This window comes from Heliconius melpomene, chromosome 13, assembly GCF_056956725.1.
Source record: "Heliconius melpomene rosina isolate 202511_hmr_F chromosome 13, ASM5695672v1, whole genome shotgun sequence".
Lineage (NCBI taxonomy): Eukaryota > Metazoa > Arthropoda > Insecta > Lepidoptera > Nymphalidae > Heliconius > Heliconius melpomene.
This window is the reverse complement of record NC_140401.1, coordinates 16,834,981-16,857,419: the sequence shown is the minus strand read 5'-3', so window position 1 is coordinate 16,857,419 and position 22,439 is coordinate 16,834,981. Positions and strand designations below refer to the sequence as shown.

The window sequence follows — 22,439 nt, the reverse complement described above, 5'->3', positions numbered from 1 at the left end:
AGCATTTTCATCTAGGGAAAATATTTTTTTAGAAAACGTATATATCTTTGTGTAGCGGAAATTTGTTAAAAATCCCTACAGAGATGTTTACTACTAAAAAAGTATAGTTATGATGGTGAAATGGAAATAATTAAAAGTCATGTGTTCCATCTAAGTCCCAGGGTACAGTGGGATATATAGAAACGATTAACGAAATATAACAGTATGGCCATCATTGATAAATGAAACTGTCGTACTTCCTGAGATTAAATTTAAAATACAAGCAAATAAACTCGTCAGCTTTATAATATGAGCATAGATGTATATAGGTACACTTGTTTCAAGTGACACCTAACAATTCTATTAATGTGGCTGCCTGACGATTACGGGTTCGGGAGTTCGGGGTTACGCTCCAGAAACAAGACAAAGCACGGCATAGGGTTTCGTCTAAAATTGGACCATGTGTTGAGAATGGAGTATCTTAGCAAGTGCCTTTCCGGCTCCTTCTGCATATACAGGATACAGGTGAAGCTGAAAAAAACGTATGAATTATATTATATTAGTATTAGGTAGGTATATCAATCAATTATACCTAACATGTTTAGGCTTTAAATCAACACGTGTTAGCATCACGTTCACGACATAAAGTAATAGTTGAATGTCTCTAATAAGATTAACAAGGGTATATATATATGAGGGGCTGGCTTGTAAGCTAGATTGTATCGTCAGCCACAGCGTTAAGTGAGTACATTTGTGTTTAAGAGTTTTTTTCAGTTTCACGCTGTATCCCGCATATAGCAAGGTAGGCAGAGGGAACCTAGTGTTAAGACACTCCGTTCTCAATTTTACGCGGAAGTTTTTAGGTATTTCGTGTCCATTGGTGGAACTCAACGCCGCCCTTTGTCTTGTTAAGAGCTAAGAAATGAAAAAAATAACAATAATTCAGATCGAACCTACAACCGTCGCGTTTACAGTCACGTTTGTGCCATTGCTATGACAGCCTCTAGTTTCATAGTTCATTCATTTTTAAGGTTCTATTTTATTAATTTTATATTTAAATTAATGTAGTAAAATTGTTAAAATTTAAATATTTGACAGATAAATTATATTTGAGGTGGTTGCTTAACTTGATGAGTGGACTTAAATCTATTGAAATGGCTTAAAAGCCTTGTCTTTTGTATGGGAACCCTCTTAAATATTTATTTTATTCTGATATATTTCTGATGCCGCAATAACAATAAATTAAAGTTTTCTTGTTATAGCGGCTTGTTGCTCCCATTGAGACACCGTTCCCCACTCACTGCCGAGTTCTCTAGGCATTACGTGTAGTGTGGCGGAGGAAATGAAAATATTAAATATTTCTTTTCCGCAAATGATTAAACCCACAACTGTACCTACTAGGTATTAGGAATTAAACTATTCTATAATATTTTATTCCGTGAAAAACTATATTTCTAAATCTAGAATTACTAGAACAGCGGTAGTGGACATTTCGGACGATTACTTTCGATCCAATTATAAAGTGGGCGGTTATGACCGGAATTAGCCAAATGTTATTATAAATGTGGCTTCCGTTTGTTCTATTTGTGGTTTTATAGGTAATTGTTATTCATTGATATACTTGTAAAATACTCGAAATCCCTTTTGTACTCTTTGTTGCCCTTTGAAAAAATAAATTACTAATGTTTTTTTAAACTTTAAAATCATTCTTATTTAATTTTATATAATTAAACTAGCGGACGCGCGCAGCTTCGCTTGCGTATTTAGGGGTGAATTCTAATAAACCACGAAAGATGTATTCAGTGAAATATTTTTAAAAGTCTCAATTCCAAATTTTATAAAAATCGGTGGTGATTTAAAGATTTTTCCATAGGAACTTTCAACCCCTTATTTGCACCCTTAGGGGAATAATTCTAGAAAACCATGAAACATGTGTTCAATTAAATACTTTTAAGAGTTTAACTTTCAAATTTTATAAAAATCGGTGGCCATTTAAAGATTTTTCCATACAAACTTTCAACCCCTTATTTGTACCCTTAGGGGAAGAATTCTAGAAAACGATTAAACACGTGTTCAATTAAATACTTTTAAAAATCTAAATTTCAAATTTTATAAAAATCGGTGCTGATTTAAATTTTTTCCATACAAACTTTCAACCCTTATTTTACCCCTTTAGGGTTAAAATTTTTTTAAAATCCCTTCTTAGTGGATGTCCAGATTACGAAAGTAAACATCTGTCCAAATTTCACGTTTCCACCATCAGCGGTTACGGCTGTGCGTGCGTCTTACCTCAGTCAGTGAGGACAAATCCTTTTATATACAGGGTGGAATTGTCAGCACCACTTTAAATGAAACAGTTTTAACTACTCTATAAAAGCCTAATATAATTCGGAAAAAAAAAATCCCAAAAATGCAAAAGTTATTTTTTCAAACAAAATAAATAATAAAATTATCGTTTTAAAATAAAACGCCATTTGTAAAGTATAACATAGGCACGCACACACTTACCTGTCAAATCGGAAACGTCGCACACGTATGTGTGCGTCACACGAAATACAGGTATGGATAAAAATCGTGAAATGAAAAAAATTTCCTACGTCCATACTGTTGAGGTACGTTGTTTAATTTCTTAGGTGTGGGTTTGAAATATATTACCCTATATGCAGTTTCAATAAAAGAAGCGCTGCCTCTTCCACCCTGTGTATAGATAATAGTTTTTACTCCTTGCTTTACCACTTTAAATTTAATATTTTTTTAGCATCACGCTGTCCTCCACGCATAGCAGAGTAGGCAGAGGGAACCTGGAAATCTAATGTTAAGACCCATTCCCATTAGGATACTTCAGTTCCCACTTTCCACCAAACTGTTGAGACTTAATATGTTGAGAGGCGGAAGCTAAAAAAGAAAATATTAAATATTTCATGTCCTCAGTTGGGAGTCGAACAAACTCAATTTACCTAATCATAAAAGTAGACGTACTGTTTACTATATTAGCGTGTATAGATTAGAAAAGAGGAACTGTATTCATTATTATTTCTTCTATTTTAAGAATAAGCATGCACAATAGAGACTAAGATTCTAGGCAATAGAAACATGCACTATGTGGAAGAATTATGAATCAGGAAATATTCAGCGTATTTTGCAATTATAAATTCAATTCGCTGATAAAATGCATTTTCATCAATTATTAATGATTTTAAATTTAATAATTTAAATTATTAATGTTAATATAGGAATGTAGTTAAACAGTTAATTTTTATTTTGTTATATAAAAGGCTATTATTATAATTCATATTTATATATTCCATTTCTGCATATATGTAGAAGGTTAGACAAAGGGAACGTGGAAATCGGTAATAAGACATTCCGTTCCCATTAGGACACTTCTGTTTCCCACTTTGCGCAGAATTCACACACATGCAATATATATATATATATATATATATATATATATATATATATATATATATATATATATATATATATATATATATATATATATATATATATGTATTTTATCAAAAAGTGTGAGTCCAATGTTTTGTTTTATGAGATTTCTTATATATTACGAAAAACATGTAAAGATTATTTCTAAAGAGAGAAAACAGAAAAACTATAATAACTACCTACTATGTTTCGTAAATATTACATTTTGTATAAAATTAATTTAGCTTCTTGTTTCATTATGATACTACAATGAATTAATTAGTATTTTGTAAGTTTCCTTATTGCTTATATACTCGTAGGTTACGCCTGTGGGGACTTTACACCTTACCTCGAACAACGCCACCATCAGTATGGGGGACAAAAAGGACTTGGAAGGCGTAAGTATTTTATATTTTTCTAAGTAACTCTGAAAAAAATCTTTAAGAAAGTCTTTATCATTTCTCTTCTAAAAGAAAAAAGAGAGTTGAGAAACTTAAATACAATAGTTTGCATAAACTCTAAAATATGAAATGTAACAAATATATTTGTCTAATTTACACAAAAGAAACCCTACAATCCTGGTTTAGATAATGCATTTAGTCAAACCAGACATAAGTATGAAGCTTGTCATTTAAATAATCCTCATGTACCAACTTCGCGCGACTTCACGTGACTTCACGTGTCTTCACGTGACTTCATGTAACTTCACGGTCATTGAACATAAAGGTTTATGTTAGATCTAGACTTTAAGTTATTTGATTTGTGATCCTAATTCGACCTCATCACCTAGTAATCGGATAAAAGAAGCGCAGTTTATTGATTGGAATTTTAAACAGTTTTTATTGTCTCATATATAAGGTAATAAAACCTTTTTTTTTGGCAAATTTTATAAACATAGCCTCCTAACATTATTGTAATCGTTTTCTTTGGGCATCAAGTAGCTAAGGGTTGAGATATATTTCTAATTAGCTAATATTCTGCGCTTAAGTTCATGTTCATCTCTTAATATTAATATTTGAATTTTAGATTTGAATCTGCTAACGTTGTCTTTACCTTAACGACAGAGAGCGAGTTTTTTTACTGTCTTATTTTTTAATTGTGCCTTGATGGCGTCACTTGTAGCTTGGGATAGATATACAGATAAATACTTTTTTTACAATAGGGTGACCCTGGCATTATGCAACGGCAACCGGTCAGCCTGCCGACTCTACCAAAAGCTTTGACGCTTGAAGAGAAGAAATTTCTTCTGGCGGTCGAAAGAGGAGACATGGCTAATGTTAGGAGGTAAGATGTTTTAACAAAGTCTTAATTAATAATTTATTTTATTTTTGTAATCTTTGTGTATGTTATAATAGTAATAGTTTATAATCAATCTATCGTAAGGCATCGTGATATATATTTAGTTCATATATATTAAGTTAGTATTTATTATCATTAACAAGTATTATTTCAGGATACTACAAACGGCACATCGCAAGAAGCATATCGACGTTAACTGCATGGATTCCCTCGGCCGTGGTGCCTTGACCTTGTCTATTGAAGGAGAGAACTTAGAGATGGTGGAGCTACTTGTGGTCATGGGAGTGGCGACCAAAGACGCCTTGTTGCAAGCCATTAATGCCGAATTTGTAGAAGCTGTCGAACTTTTGTTGGAACATGAAGAACTTATCCATAGACATCCTGAACCTTACGTGAGTTATTTGATATTGTATAAATGCAATTTTTGTTCAATGTTAGTTTCGATTTTCGTTATAGAAGAAAGTGAAAAACGAAGTGAGATATCAGCAATGTCAATTTGATTTGTCCCATAACACGTGAAAATGTCGTACGATAATAATAGTAATGTTATTTTAGATTTTTTTGACATATTTTTTTTCAGAACTGTATTTTATTCTTACGAATAAAAAAGAATTAAAAAAAAAATGAAACGTTTTATTATTGAGCAAATTAAAAGTTTCTTTTTTATTTTGATTATTTATTTGATCTAACGTGTATATTTAAATTATTTTTAAATATAAATACACTCATTAACTATTTCTGAGAAAAATGTACATTTTATATTTTAGAGTTGGCAAAGAGTAGATTCCAATACATCAACGTTTACTCCAGACATTACGCCATTGATGTTAGCAGCGCATAAGAATAACTATGAAATAATAAAAATCTTATTAGACCGAGGCGCTACATTACCAGATCCTCATGATATAAGGTAAATAATAGGAAAAAACAATTTAATTTATTACATACATAATTGTCGTTATAAGTATTATAATATATAATTTACTTACCGTCCACAGTGTGTCTTTAAATTTAAATATGATTTTTTTTTAAATGTTTCATGGTAATTTCAAGATGTGGCTGCGATAATTGTATAAGAGATTCTACAGACGACTCCCTCAGACACTCCCAGGCGCGTCTCAACGCGTACAAGGCTCTAGCTTCTCCTTCTCTTATCGCTCTATCTGCCACTGATCCTATACTAACCGCCTTCCAATTGTCGTGGGAGTTACGGACTTTAGCGTTTGCTGAACAAGTAAGACTTAATTGTAACTAAAATTTTATTTTAAAAGTAAAACTAATATTTTGTAGTGACATATTTTTGATTAAAAAAAATGTTATAATTCAAATACTGCTTTATTACATATTTTAATAATCTTAACTGTATTAATTAGGAATCGAAAGCAGAATATCTTGACCTACGTCGTCAAGCGCAAAAGTTTGCCGTAGATTTGTTAGATCAGTCTCGTAGCTCTCAGGAACTTGCCATTATATTGAACCATGACCCTGAAGAGCCACCGTTTGAAGAAGGCGAACATATGAAACTGGCTAGATTGGAACTGGCCATCGATTTTAAGCAGAAAAAGGTATTATTGTTAAATTATACTTTAATAGCTATTAGTTCTATAGATTGGGTGTGTTCCGTATATAGTAGGGTACACAGAGGGCACCTAGTGTTAAGTCACTCCGTTCTCTACTATCCGCCAAATTTCGGCATTGCATTTGAGTGGCGGAACTCAACACCGTGTTTTTTGTCTTAGTACCAGAGCGAAGAAATAACTGACTGGAAATTCACAATTCGCGCTACGTGATGCGTTACATGCTTGGTCCCTGCGCTACGACGGCCACTTGAATAAAATGAAAAAAAATGTAAATCATTTCCATTTTGTTTATTCTCTCCAACAGTTCGTCGCACATCCTAATATACAACAGTTGCTAGCGACAATATGGTACGAAGGGGTCCCCGGGTTCCGCAGGAAGAGTACTTTCGAGAAAATTATGATAATATGTCGAGTGGCCTTACTGTTCCCCTTTTATTGTACAATGTATATGATAGCACCTAACTGTTCCACTGGGCGGTTGATGAGGAAGCCGTTTATGAAGTTTTTAATACACGCCTCTAGTTATTTATTCTTTTTGTGTAAGTATTGATTTTTTCATGTTCATGTTTGGTGGCTTTCTATAAAATTAATTAATTATAAGTTATTACAAGTGTAAAGTAACGTCTTAATAAAATAAAAATGTTCCAGTGATCCTGATACTAGTATCACAAAGGGCTGAAGACAAGATAGTCCAAATGTTCGGACCGGAGTGGATGGTGCAGGACTTGGAGAAGGAGATGAGGAAACAACGAGGAAATGGCCCCACTTATTTAGAAATGGTTATCGTTGTTTATGTTCTGGGTAAGTAATTACGCTTTTCATCTTTTAATATCTTTTTGTTGGTTTATTGTATTTTTTTTAAAATATACGTTTATAGGTAGCTACTAGTAATCTGTGTTAATTCCTTCATTCATTCATTCATATTTTATAAGTCGATGTAAATCGTCATTTAATTTTTCCCATAAAATATTCTTAGAAATGTATCGATATCAGGATCTGTTAAGACTGAAATGCGAATAGGGTGTTTATTTCTTTAGCAGAAATATTTTACAATCAAGTTATATTATTATGTAGATTTGAAAAAGCTATCTCTAATTATAAAATGAAAGTAAAATAAAGAAGCGTGGAGCCGCCCCTATTTTACTTATACTGTAATTGCCTATTTTCTTCCCTTATTACATAAAATACGAAAAATAGTGCGTAACCTTTCTTAACTAATAAATAAAATATTTTATGTGCTCTACCTATGTGGAAAGGAAGTAACGATAATGAAGTGTCACAGAAACATTACTTATTTAATTTCACAAAATCAAAACAGATCAGCTTCACGCTGAATCCCGCGAAATTCTTCACTTATATATCAAATAGAAATGAAAAAAATAAGGCTGTCATGACATTTCTTTCTAAAGTATGTTTTTTTGACTACTTACTCCCCGCCTAATCCGCATGAGACAATTCGTTCCCAACTTTCAAATCAACGTCGCGTTTTGTTTTGTTTTCAGAGCTACGACTAAGAACGGAAAACTTTAAACGTCACTGCGCCATGATTGTCTCAAAAAATATATATTCATGATTAAAAAATTGTATTGCTTTTTGTTTCAAAAATTCAGGGCGTTTTTTTCTGTAGGTGGTCTTATTTGCACGTAAAAGAAATTCTATAGTCGTATTTTACAAATTGAAAATCTGTATTGTTATAATAAAATGCAAAAGGTAGTTGTTTTAGCGATCTTTTATGTTTATTGTAAAGAAAGAAATGAGTGTCATTATAGTTTCATTTTTACCACGAAAAATACGTCCTACCTACCTACGTAGTTTTTGCGGTATCAATATGAAATTATATAAAAATAAAACTAAATATGAAAATATTATGTAAATGATATAAAATATTTTTTTTCAATCTCCATGTTCTGTCACTTCCTTTAGAAATAGTAGTTATAAAATAATGAATACAACGCAGATTTACGCACGCGCATCGCAGGGTAGGCAGAGGGTACCTGGGAGCCAAGTGCTAATATACCTGCGTTCACCACTTTCCACCGAATTCCGGAGGCATTACTTGTTGGGTGGCGGAATTCAACGCCGCGGTTTGCCTCGCCACCAGAGATTGAAATATGAAATAGTGTAAATAAACACAACCTGTCGCGTTTACTCCAATACAGCGTGAGGAGAAAAAAAAATAACAATCTCTATATTATATTATATTATATTATATTATATTTAAGGCTTCATCTGGCAAGAAACACACGAGATCTACGTTCAAGGCATACGCTGTTATCTCCGCAACATGTGGAATTTCATAGATTTTACGCGTAACTCACTATACGCGGCCGTGTTTGTACTACGTTTTGCTGCGTACTTGCAACAGAGTGCTGAAATACGGAGGAATCCGGAGACGAGGTTCATTCCGAGGGAGAAATGGGATGACTTTGATCCTCAGTTGATAGCTGAAGGACTGTTCGCAGCGGCTAATATATTTAGGTCTGTTAAATTTTTATTTATCATTATTCTATTATTTAAATTCACAGCGTAACCCGTATATAGTAGGGTAGGCAGAGGGAAGCTAGTGTTGTTAAGACACTCCATTCCTCACTTTCCCCCGAATTTTGCGAGGCATTACGTGTTGAGTTTTCCTTAGGTGCCAGACCGAAAAAATTATAATTATAAATAAATAATAATTCAAATTACGTATATTTAAATAAAAAAAAAACAAATATATTTTTCCTTACAGTGCCCTAAAACTAGTCCACTTATTCTCCATCAACCCTCACTTGGGTCCGCTGCAGATCTCCCTCGGGCGTATGGTCATTGATATCGTCAAGTTCTTCTTCATTTACACTCTGGTGCTCTTCGCTTTTGCATGTGGTGAGTATAGAATTTTACATGACTGACATAACTGACAAATATGTTGTACATTTTATGTGGATAATTTAAATTTCTATTAAAATATTTTTTTATTGAAAAGTAAAGAAGGTATATTATATTCATCAATCAAAATTGTTGTAATAGCATTTAAATTGAAATATATAGAAATTATAAATTATAAATTATATACTATACAATCTACTTATATATAAATAGGCTTGAACCAATTACTTTGGTACTTCGCCGATTTGGAAAAGCGTAAATGCTACGTGTTGCCCGGCGGCCTCCCCGACTGGGACAACGCGGGCGACTCGTGCATGAAGTGGCGTAGCTTTGGAAAGTGAGTTTCTAGAACGGGCTAGAATTTACTAGAAAACGCTAGTTTTTTTATAATTATTAAATTATTAAAGTATTTTAAATGAGTGGCTATCAATTTCACGTGTTTTGTCACTTAATAAATAAATCATTCACATACCTGGATTCAGTTCACAAAAGTTGTAAAAGTTACAATTTGTTATGTAGATAGCATATATAATAAGTAGTAGTAGTGTAAAATGTAATAAAATGTGAGTAATTTCGGTTTAAAGCTGACATAAACTGCAATTGCACTTTTATGTGATGTTTCCTTGCATTACGATTTTGACAAACATTTTTAAGGATATTTTAATAGATTTAATAATTAAATGGCGCCATCCGTATACAAAATAGTTGTTAATTCGATTCTCACTTAAGTAAATATTACAAAAAAATTCGTTGTATGTAAAATGCGGACAGTAAAAAATGTAGACATATGAGTAACAAATCACCACATTGGTAATCTCAGCCCGCTCTATACTTCTAACTTCTAATAAGCTTAAGTACAAAAAAACTATTTTTATAGATCTTATTTTTTTTTCTTATACTACATTAAAATAGAGGGTTTTCATTTGTCTTACTTTATTAAAATGATCTTTAAGAAGTATAAATGTTAAAGTTGAAGTTGATAATAGAGAAAACTACAAAATTATTTTATCTGTGCGCTTGTATTTTTATGCACTACTCTAAAAGCTAGACAAAGTTGTAGTATTACTTTAAAACTATTAAAATAATGTTAACATCAACTATATATTCATAAAATAATAAAATTTCATCATAAACTAAAATAACTTTTGTAGTTTGTCAAACTGATCAGAAACCATACAAAACTTAATACGTTTGATCGAAATTCATAATACGTTTCCATGGTAATAAATAATTTCGACTTCTTTCACATTTGGTTCGAGTATCTTATATATTAGTTTTGATTGTTTTTCTTTAACAAAATTGTTTTATAATCTAGTGAATATCAAAAAGTTGTAATAATATTAAATTGTTAGTCGAAATTTTTAAATTATAAAATGGGTGAAGCCCAATTCGGGGTTCGTAATGTAATCGGCGCTCCGGTGGCGACTACGAGGCTTTCTGAACAAGCCCTAGTATGTATGCCACCTAGAGGTCCCAAGTTTACTTTATCAGAATGGAAACTAAGCAATGACCAACGATGCCGTAATACAGAAGATCAGCAACAACTGGCGGATAGAGTATTGGGAGAATGTGAAAGAATTCGGGAAGAGACTGCTGAAAGAGCAGCCATTATGAAAGCTACATCTGATAGACGAATTGAAGAACGAATAGGTGATGTAGAGTTCAATAAACAGGAATTGCAGCTACAGAGAAAGGAGATCTGTTTTGAATTAGAAGCTTTAGGCGTATATAAAACGCGGTTGGAAGATTGCCTTGCTTCGCTCCAGACGAATGCCTTGAATATCTGTCGTAAATGCGTAATGTTGCGAGATGGGCGCATTGGTATTGACTTGGTTGTAGATGAAGTGGAACATGCTCTGCAACGAGAAATTACCACGATACTTGGGGGACAAAGTTTGCTGAAACGCGCTTTGGAACAATTATGTGAACAGATGCGGCGTCTTCGGTCAACACGATATCTTCTCGATCGGGACTTACAATATAAGCAAGCAGCTATTGATTTGGACAAAGGATCTCTTTCTTTGAAATCAACGGATTTGTGTTTGTCTATTTATGAAGGTTACACAAGTCTTGATCCAGCTAATATATCTGCTGAGGAGTATAACGCTTATTCGGCTAAAAACATCCAGCAAGCAGCTAGGGAAGTAACAAACTCTCGTCCTATAAAGATAATTATTGATACTTTACTAAAACAAGTTATAGATGATCTTTGGGTAGCTTATAACAAGTGTAACCACGAATTCAAAGAACGTATTGAAGATACGAAGAAAACTAAAGGTAAACTTGAAGATATGCATCGAGAAACTACTCAGAAGATAGTTGAAATGCAGAATAATATCTTAGAGCTGCAAAAGGCGTTGTCGGCTAAAGAAGGCAACGTCGCTTTAGCTCATACAAGGCTTGGGAGACGAGCTCAAAGAGTTGGAGCGGAACTCGTCAAAGATCCCCCTGGACAGGCTTTGTACTACGAATGTGAGATGCTGCGTCACAGTACCGAACAGCTACAGCAAATGCTTCACGAAGCCACTGCATCTTTAAGATATCTCCTTCAAACGCAGATTCAGTTAGAAGAAGACATAAACGTAAAGATGAACACTCTAAAAATAGATGAAGTTGATTGTATGACGTTGCGAACCACTATGGACTTTCATTCGTATTAAAGTTATTGTATTATTTTGTACTAGTAGTAACATTTTTATTTTGCTTGCTTTTATTAAATTTGTCATACACGCGCAGTTTCAATTTAAAAGTGAAAAACACATTATACATTAACAACATTTCATATTAAATAATCATTTACGTATATTATAATACTAGCGGCCAGCCCGCGGCTTCGCCTGCGTGAACTACGTTGCTATTAATTTCTGTCTCCATGAGTACCTACGTCCTATAAGTGACGTCTATGCAAAATTTGAGACTCCTAGCATTTGTATTAACGACATTTCATGCAAACATTCAACCCCAAAAACAACCCCTTAGAAGTCGAATATTACAAATTCCCGTCTTAGCGAGCACCTTCGTCCTATAAATAACTCCTATGCAAAATTTGAGATTCCTAGCACATGTAGTTTCTGAGATTTCGTGATGAGTGAGTGACCTTTCGATTTTATATATATAGATTATATGAAAATTAATAGTCAGTCATAAAGAATAGATGTTTTAGGAAGATGTAAGAATGTATAAAATGTAAAAATTCGTGATTGATATTCTCAGGTAAGTTTTACTTATATTTACTATTACTAATTAGGATATTGCATTGTATTTTAACGTATTTTTCTCTTTTTTATTAGTGTATTCGAGGCATCACAATCTCTCTTCTGGGCGTCCTTTGGTATGGTGGGCTTGGAGAACTTCGAGCTGGCTGGCATCAAGAGTTACACTCGGTTCTGGGGACTACTAATGTTTGGATCATACTCGGTGATCAATGTGATCGTCTTGCTGAATCTCCTTATTGCTATGATGTCCAACTCCTATGCAATGATTGATGTAAGTATACTCTTTGAATATTTATATAGCTGCTCTAATACAATAAACAAAATGATTCGTTACAATTTCAATTGCTTACGAAATATTTCATTATAAAATTTAAATAGGAACTAAACTTTTACGGATAAAAGATAAAAATAAAATATTCATAAATATGTATTTTTAAAGAGGAAATTGAACCTACAAATAAAGCATACAATAAGAATTTTTGATACTATGTCAAATTGGGCTATGTATGTTTCATGTCACATAATCATGAATTTTATTGTAAGAGTAATTTACTATAGTATATTTTATTCTACGAATATTTCTGTTGTTTCATAAAATAACAATATTTTTTTATTACTCATGTACGTTCTACTCATCTTAATTTAATGTGAGCGTAACGTGAATCATTTTTCTCGATTCATTATTTTCGAGTACGCTAAGGGAACCTAGAGTTAAGAAATGAATTCCCTCTTTTCGCTTAACTTTCGAGATGGCAGAGCTAAAAGCTGTTCTTTGTCTTGCTACTAGACTAGGTAATAAAATAAAAATTAAAAAAACTAGAACTAAACTAGACTAGGTAAATGAAAAAAATAATTTCTCTAGTAAAAATAAAATTTACAACTTCAAAAGTCGCCCCTCTACGACCACTATGTTACACCAATTTCATTTTACATTTTCAGAACATGGTGTTGACTGTTGATCACACACTATTTATTTTGTTGTCTTTGATGTTTTAACTAACAATAAATAATGTTAAAATAAGTCTATATGTTACCTAGTAATGATATGTGGATAGTATTTTTGTAGGCTTCACCTAACTTAATTATGTCAAGAAAGATTTACTTATGCCGGATCACATTCAAGTAACGTAGTGTTTTGCCCTTCTATATTTTGATTTAAAATTTCAAAAAGTACCTTTTATTCTATATTGATTTGTTTTTTAATTTAAATCAGTGTTATATTCAACAATAGGTGCCTTATGTATGTATATATAATTCAATATAATTTCATATTGTTGAAGTTCTGAGTGCTCCAAATTATATTTAAAGGTTGTTGTTGATGTAATCTAGTTGGGACTCAAAAAGAGCAACTTGAAAAATATTTTTTCTTACGGCTAAACATATTTTAAAACTCCCATTGTACCCTGCAGACAACGACGACTGCAGAGGGAACCTGATATTAAGGCACTTCGTTCCCCACTTTCTTTGTCTTGTTACTAGAGACAGGAAAGGAAGATTTTTTTAAAATTTTATTTAAAAATCCCTAGGAACATTCAGACGTAGAGTGGAAATTCGCTCGCACTCGTCTATGGATGAGCTACTTTGAAGAGAGCGCCACGTTGCCACCTCCTTTTAACATCTTTCCTACACCAAAAATCGTGATGAAGCTGTTCGGTATGAGGAAGAAGAATCAACCGGACAAAATAAAGGTAACCGAACGCTGTGTGTTATACTTTTATAGAATACTAGCGGCCCGCTCGCGGTTTCACCCACGTGAACTATGTTATTATTAATTTCTGTCTCCATGACTACGTCCTAGTGACGTCCATGCAAAATTTTGAGACTCCTAGCATATTTAGTAACGAATGACAAAGACAAATGTCATTAGTAACGAAGTTTCATACAAACTTTCAAACCCAAAAATAACCCCTTAGAAGTCGAATATTACAAATTCGCGTCTTAGCGAGCACCTACTTCTTATAAATAGCTCCTATGCAAAATTTGAGATTCCTAGCACTTGTAGTTTCGGAGATTTCGTGATAAGTGAGTGACCTTTCGATTTTATATATATAGATAGAATTTAATAAGACAAAATTCACACCCTATTGTGCCTTTTTAGGCTAGCTGGTTATCTAAATTTTAATTCTCGTATGGTTCAACTTAGTGTTAAAACATACCATTCTCCATTTTCCAATAAACTTTTGGGATATTGTGTGGCATTATTCAACGCCGCTCTTTACCTTGTTGCCAGAGCGAGAAAAATGAAAACATTTAATTATTAATTTCACCGAATGGGTATCCAACCCACAATCGCCGCGTTAATTGTCCCACGCTTGTGCCTCTATACTACAACGGCCTTTATTACCATCTAGGAACAAAAAGCAATCGACGATGTGAGATATACAGCGGTCATGCGAGCGCTGGTATGGCGTTACGTATCCGCCATGCACAGACGAATGGACGACGACCCCGTTACAGAAGATGATATAAATGAACTGAAGGGGGATGTGTCGTCCTTGAGATATGAACTTCTAGAAGTATTCGAGAAGAATGGGATGGATGTCTCGTTTACTGATAGAAAGGAAAAGAGTAAGTGTTTGTTTGTTAATTTATTAAATGTTGGTTGGTTTCAAAAGAAAATTGACCTATTCATCGATAATTTATAAACAGATAAATTGACCATATTGTTTAGTTGTGTCAGTTTTAAATTACAGAATTTTAATTTTAATTATTTTTGTAATACAGTTTTTAAAGCACAATTATTTATTTTGATTAAAATTGAACCTAATATCATAATGTGGATACAAAGTAAGATTTAAAATAATATTTAAAAATAAAAAAAATGGATTAAACCTTCCAACTATTCCGTTCATAGCTGTTTTAGCAAAACGAATGAAAGTTTGGGAGCGTCGTCTCATGAAGGACTTCCAAGTGACGCCCGTGTCGTTGGAGGAGGACGGCCGCCCCGTCCACGAGGACAGCCTCGCCAGGTTCAGGAGGATAGCCAAGATGGCTGCAGCTGCTGCTTCCGGCTCCAAATGGGACCAAACGTTGGCCGCGACTGGAATATCGTGAGTTTTCGTTATTAAAATGGCACCTTTTGTGCCCGTTTGTGCCTGTCTATAGGATTTTGCTTTTCCCCGTATCTAGTAGCTTAGATCGAGGGAACTTAGTCGTAAAACGCCTCGCTCCGATCGGAACTATGCGTTATGAGTGGCGAAACTTAACGCCATATTTTGAATGTATGGTATAAATTTTGAATTTATTATAGCTATACTTTTTAAATTCAGTTCTATATATATAATTTATTCGCAATAATCATTATAACAGATCACAAATCGGGCGCTGCCGTACGCGCCAGTCGTTCAAGAACCAGCAGAACTTGCAGCGAGCGATCGATCAGGCGAGGAGGCTGGTCATGCATTCACCTATGCCTGGTTTGTATATACTTCCACGTTTATATTTCTTATTACGAATATCGGACATAAAAAAAATTACATCACCTATTTTAGGATCAAGGGCATCGTCTCCGGTAGAAATGCCGCAGCCTTCCGGACACTCGATCCTGGAGCTCATCAAGGACATCTCATCTGAGATCAAGGAGCAGAACCCCAATAGCCTAAATGTTCCCAGGTCTCCTTGGAGAGAACCAGGTATGTTGATTTGTGGTCTTACTAGAATTATTTAAATATGTAAAAAAGTATACACTTATATAAAGTTGGTTTTTTTAGGCTAAATCTTTGATAAGGATGTTAGTTGTATTTTTCTCGTGTTTTTTATACATTTTTAATAATTGATATTATACTCTTGTAAGCAGGTCCTAGTGGATCAGTGCCTGTAGTGAGATTGTTAACACCTAATGGCTTACAAAGCAGAACAATCTCTCCTATCCCGAGGTCATCGAGCCCGACACCATCAAAGGTATTTTTTTTATGACATCTTATGTAATATAAGAATTACCATCTCAATTTTGGGAAAGAGAGTGGTTTAACACTAGGCTTCCCTTGCCTACTCTGCTACATGCGGGACACAATGTGAAGTTAAAAAAAAGGAGGTAGAGGTGTTATATGTATAGGTAGGATGAAAAAAGTATTTCATTCAATACTTATAATACATTTATCTCATCTTTTAGACTACAGAAAGATTTATTATTATGCAAGTATGCATTAAGATTTTAGATATTTTATGAGTTGAATGGTGAAATTTAAACGCTTTGTTTAGGACGAAGAAAACCGGAACCGGGACTAAGCAGGCAGGGGAAATAAGGTCTTCATTATTTAATCATTTCTATTTCGTCCAGGTGTCTACAACAAGCGTGTTCATCAGGGATCGAAGTCCAAGTCCATACCAACGAGCGATCAGTCCGACTGGAAGTGATAGATTTCAACCTGGTTAGTTAATTTTTGCATATCTTTATTATTTACTAGCGTACGCGCGCAGCTTCGCTTGCGTATTTAAGGGTGAATTCTAATAACCCATGAAACATTTGTTGAATGATATATTTTTAAGAGTCTAAATTTCAAATTTTATAAAAATCGGTGGCGATTTAAAGATTTTTCCATACAAACTTTCAACCCCTTATTTACACCCTTAGGGGGTGAATTCTAAAAACCATGAAACCTATGTTCAATTAAATATTTTTAAGAGTCTAAATATCAAATTTTATAAAAATCGGTGGCGATTTAAGAATTTTCCCATACAAACTTTCAACCTCTTATTTGCACCCTTAGGGGGTGAATTCTAGAAAACCATGAAACATGTGTTTAATTATATACGTTTAAGAGTCTGAATTTCAAATTTTATAAAAATTGGTGACGATTTAAAAAAAACCTATACAACTTTCAACCCCTTATTTGCACCCTTAGGGAGATAATTCTAGAAAACGATGAAATATGTGTTGAATTAAATACTTTTAAAAATCTAAATTGCAAATTTTATAAAAATCGGTGCCGATTTAATTTTTATTCCATACAAACTTTGAACCCCTATTTCACCCTTTAGGGTTAAAATTTGTCAAAATCCCTTCTTAGTGGATGTCCAGATTACAAAAGTAAACATCTGCCCAAATTTAACGTTTCTACCACCAGCTGTTACGGCTGTGCGTGCGTCTTACCTCAGTCAGTGAGGACAAGTCCTTTTATATATATAGATATTAATAGATTTCTAATCTATTACTCCAAATAAATTGTTACTTTAAAACATGTATAGTTTTTCTACAAATTATAATTAAACCCGCAAACATCACGTTTACCGTCAGACAAGTTGCCCTGACAGCCTCTTATTTTAATTACAATGATTATTACATTTAGAACCGAGTCCTCTAAAAGCAAAACGTGTTCCCGGCGGGGGATCTCCACCGAGAGTGGTGAAGAAGAAACCCCCTGTACCACCTGTGCCAGGAGAGAAGAACGTGAGATATTTTTTATTTTATTTAATTTTAAATTATTATATGTTTAAGTTAAGGATAGCACGTGAAGATAAAAATAAAAGCATTTTTTATTTTATAGATTGTTAGTTTTTTTATGGAGCGGAATGAATGTATAGATAAATCATTTTCTTATTGGCGTTCTAATTATTCGGATGTAGAATAATGATGGTGAAACTGAGAACCTGAGAGCCTAATGTGAAGACACTCCGATCCCATTTAGACACTTCCGTTCCCTACTTTCCGCCGAACTCTGGAGGCATTGCGTGTATATTGTGGGAATCCACACCGCCCTTTGCCTCGTTACCAAAGCGAAGAGAGTGAAAATAAAAAATCTTATATAAATAAAAAATCTTATCTATATATATTTATATAATTAGGATTCAGAAGAGGAGTCATCCTAAAGCATTAATTTCAGTTCCGCAGTTAACTTTCTGTAGTTTTATTTATTTACTTTAATATATTTTTTAAATTATTTCTCTATATTTGTACGTGTGTGTGTTTGATTGCAACAATTACTTCAGAAAGAAAAGAAATCCTAATCAATTAAAATTCTACTTTTCTTTTTCTGTATTAGGCAACAGAAGTACGATCTCAAGACAAATCTCGAGACACCATCGCCGTCGCTCGTCCAACCGCATTAGACATTAAAGCGTCAAAGGACGGGCTTCCACCGCCACCGTATACTAAATCGAAGGTAAATAACGTGCTTATGATAACATGAATAGTTGCGAGTTTATCCCCACTTCGGGTAATTAAATATTTCCAAGCAGACCGTCTTGGCGTAGGGGCATAAGCATTTGTCTAGGAACTCTATGGCTATGGGTTCAATTTCCACGCAGAGAATTAAATATTTAATATTTTCATGTTTCCTGGTCTTATAACGAAGCAAAGCGCGGTATTGAATTCTACTATTCTCATGGGCACGGGGAGTCCTAATACTTTGTTAATTATGTTATGAAGCTAAAAAATAATGCTAATAATTATAATTACTTTATAATGTTTTATATTTAAGTAAGTTTCAACAAATTACTAAGATTTATATATATTATAAATTATTTCTATGACGTAGTCACGTAATATTTACATATATATGACACAGCCGTCTTTGGAAGCCGGCTCTAGTGGTTCAAAGCCGATTCCAGCGCCGAGATCCAGATCGCCATCTCCTCAGCCAGGTTCAGTTCAGGTAATGTTTATTTAAATATTTCATAATCTAAAGTAAAAGGCACTAAATTTCACTGTCTTACTTTACGAAAAATAAAAAATACATCATATATTACATAATTTAAATAGTTGTACATTTACTTATTTACTACTTTTTCAAATATATCTTTAATTATGTAGGTAATAGTAGGTATAGTAGGTAGGGTAGGTGTTGCAAAAACGAATACTTTAGATAGAACAAAAGACTATCGTCAACTTCTTGGTCTCTATAACAGATGTAGAGTATCTTAATATATTGTTACTGAGTGACCTTAATATCTAGAATTTTCCTATTAATATATCAAGATTAATTTAGTTTATGTTAGTTTAAGCTACTATTGGACTACCGCGTGCATTGTGTGTAATTTGAGTCATGCGTAAAAATACCTCGTTAATCGAATAATACACTTTACTTATTTAACCTTTTCCTTTATATTTATGTTTCATCTTAACATCTCTTTTGTTACACAAAAATTTCGTGAGAGAATGGTTTTGGCGTTTTTATTTAGGGATTAGGCATTTTTATTTGGTTTTTATTGACCGCTACGGTAGGAATTGCGTCGTAAAGACAATACTCGCGTTTGCTTAAATGTAAATAATAATTTTATCTTTTCAGACATTCTACCCTTAACCTAGTTTGTAATTTATATAATTGGACTTTTAAATGATTTGTATTGTAGAATATATATACATAGAATTTATAAAAAGTACATGTGTCACTTTGATTTTGATGTCATATCTATATCGTTACATTAAGTTCCTAAAAATACTTTACATGCCATTGACCAACACATTATATGAGACAAGGCAAAAGTGGCATAACTCTACATGTATCATTTATATATACATATATATATATATATATATATATATATATATATATATATATATATATATATATATATATATATATATATATATAGTTTATATAGTTTATGTATAAAAAGTATTTAATTGTGCTAAAACTTTCTTCGATACAAAAATACGCAAATATACGCCATACTCAATTTTAATAGTATTAGCATTTAAGTTGATTTTTTTAATTATTATTAAGTATTAGAGAAGGCTCTTAGCTTAGTAGAAATAACGCCATAGATTTTCATCAGTAATTGTATTAATTCTATTTCTATCATCATTTATTATATTCTTTTGGTTTTACTTTTATTTCTTATGTAATTATTTTCACACTCACTTTAATTATTTATTATTTTAAATTTATTAAAATACAAGTTATGCCACGTTTGCTTCCACACCTTAAAACATAATTACAATTTTACATGCTTCTAGATTACAAACGCAAATTCATCTAAACTGTTGTCGTCATCCAGTACTGAACTGCTAATTCCTCCGACTTCCCCCGAAGTTCTTCCCCCAGGGCAGAAACTTGAAGATGTCAACACTATTAAAAGACACCCTAAAACTGGATGGCTGTAATATTTATTTATTTTATATACATATATTAGTATTTTGTATTGTAATTAGACCGCAAAATGTCAGATAACCAAACAAGAGATTTTTAAAATAGATAGTTTATGACAGTTTATATTGTATCTGTGGAGTTTAGATCTGTAGTATGTCCTATGTCATATTTGATTATATAATAATGTTGTATTAATATATAAAATCTTTATTTTATTAATAAAATATATTAAAATAGCCATAATTGCTGCCTATCCAAGTAATTGCTGAAACAATCTTTAGGTATATAATTACTTTATATTAAGTTACACTTCTAGTCAATAGTGTTTATCTTAGGAAATTTGTTGGTCTTTGTTATTTATTAAAACGTCCTTGTCTGTCCGTCCAATTTGAAATAAATAGTAAATACTAAGTAGTATAAAAATAAAAATATATTAGTAATATTAGTGTATACTTATATGTTTATGTGTGATAAGTATATTATAGCTCAATTAGCTATATTTATTTCATATTATAAACTACCTATAGCACTAGTAAATATTGTATTTATTGAATAAAGAAGTTAATTGAAATAGCAAATAGAGTAGTTTCGGCATGAATGATGCGTGTATAGACTCTTTGGCTTTTCATGTGTTTTATATAAATTCTTCTTTTGTTGTTGCTTTATTGCCATATCCATGCCAAGATATATTTGTTAGCGACAGATTTGTGAAATCTTTAATGGTACGTGCGTTTTCTGTGTCATTTCCTATCCATTTCCATATCTTAGTGTCTATTAAATATCTCAAAAGAAAGAAGGGTCTCGTCACTACATTTATCTCTACATAACCACACATTTTACGGTAAACATGGAAAAACGAAAAAAAAACCTTAAGTGTTTTTATAGGACATGATAAATTTATATTTATTACATCTACACTAAGGTAGAATCAAATTGGACAGAAATAAATAGGAAAGGTGTTTCACAGTGTCCGGTTCCATACGAGTAAATCATACGTCTTTAGGTTACTCGACCCCTCATTATTCGATATCATTTCTTATTTAGTTTTTTTTTCTTCTATGTAATAGTTAAACCAATGTTATTCTTTAAATAAATAAAATAAATATGTATATTTTTTAGATTATTTTTGATCTTATATATAAAAAAATATGTACGGTTATATACTTAGAGAATGTTATTTGCATTATCTGAGTAACCAATAAGCATCTATTTAAATTTCTGATAGAATAGAATAAGCGTAGATCTATGAAATTAGTGAAGTTTGCATTTTTCTATAGATATTGTGTAGTTTTATTTAAAGCCTTTGATTTAGTTTTGAATATAAGATTGAATTTCTTAGCTTTATATTATTAATTATGTGCTTTTTCTATTTCACCCAAATAAAATACAGTTTAAAATCATAGTGTGTTTATTTTTGTTACTCCAAATTAAATGCCACGAAAAAATTTAAGGTTAGTGGGGAATTGAGTATCTTAACACTAGGTTCCCTTTGCTTACCCTGTTGTAAGAGGGGCGGCATACAGTGTTAAGCTGATTTTTACAATTTTTATAGTCAATTTCCCAATTAATCCCAACATCTAAGAGTACACTAAGAGTATACTGTACCAGATCAGTCAATAGCTTAATAAAAATTTAATTAAATTTGATAAATTGTTTCCTAATTAAGATTTATATATTTTTTTATATTAGTTATTTTTCACCAGTGGTTTCATGGATTAGAGCCTTCTAACAGACTAACTCTTCAAATTTATAATATAGTAAAGTAGACGTTTTCTTCAACAGAATCATTATAATATGTAAATTATAAATTGTAATGCATAAATTATTTAAAAATACATTTGAATTGTAGAAACGATTGTAATTTCAAAACAGCGTACCTCTTCGTCTCAGAAATTCCAATATGATAGTTTTTAAAAGCTTTTTGTTTGGAATCATGTTGTATCCCGCATAGTGTGTGTTGAGTGACGGGACTCAACACTACATTTTGGGTGCCTGCTTTGACACCAGAGCAAAGAAATAGAAATATTAAATTTAATTTCCTTGAG

General features: G+C 32.5%; 2 protein-coding genes across 3 annotated transcripts; both read left to right on the top strand.

The window, feature by feature from the left end:
* The first annotated feature begins 698 nt into the window (after positions 1-698).
* trpl (transient receptor potential-like) lies at positions 699-21,794 on the top strand. Of its 2 annotated transcripts, none has more exons than XM_085195583.1 (24): positions 699-720; positions 3,726-3,803; positions 4,568-4,689; positions 4,859-5,096; positions 5,472-5,614; positions 5,758-5,938; positions 6,078-6,269; positions 6,589-6,823; positions 6,933-7,085; positions 8,507-8,762; positions 9,013-9,146; positions 9,363-9,486; positions 12,440-12,635; positions 13,891-14,052; positions 14,716-14,932; positions 15,219-15,414; positions 15,674-15,780; positions 15,856-15,996; positions 16,161-16,264; positions 16,644-16,734; positions 17,653-17,753; positions 18,346-18,465; positions 18,871-18,957; positions 20,262-21,794. In XM_085195583.1, the coding sequence occupies exons 2-24, from the start codon at positions 3,777-3,779 to the stop codon at positions 20,406-20,408; spliced, it is 3,474 nt and encodes a 1,157-aa protein (XP_085051709.1). In that variant the 5' UTR covers positions 699-720; positions 3,726-3,776; the 3' UTR covers positions 20,409-21,794. The 2 variants fall into 2 exon arrangements, with proteins under 2 accessions (XP_085051709.1, XP_085051708.1); XM_085195582.1 differs by having other exon boundaries at positions 16,158-16,264.
* Positions 10,373-11,927, top strand: Tektin-C (Tektin C). Its single transcript, XM_085195584.1, has one exon. The coding sequence runs from the start codon at positions 10,523-10,525 to the stop codon at positions 11,807-11,809; it is 1,287 nt and encodes a 428-aa protein (XP_085051710.1). The 5' UTR covers positions 10,373-10,522; the 3' UTR covers positions 11,810-11,927.
* Positions 21,795-22,439: the final 645 nt, after the last annotated feature.

Bases quoted from the DNA above. Each gene is read 5' to 3' on its own strand.
- Tektin-C (XM_085195584.1), top strand. From the start codon at position 10,523: ATGGGTGAAGCCCAATTCGGGGTTCGTAATGTAATCGGCGCTCCGGTG.
- trpl (XM_085195582.1), top strand. From the start codon at position 3,777: ATGGGGGACAAAAAGGACTTGGAAGGC. The intron at 15,415-15,673 runs GTGAGTTTTCGT...TCATTATAACAG, and splicing joins TTGGCCGCGACTGGAATATC to ATCACAAATCGGGCGCTGCC. The intron at 16,265-16,643 runs GTATTTTTTTTA...TATTTCGTCCAG, and splicing joins CGAGCCCGACACCATCAAAG to GTGTCTACAACAAGCGTGTT.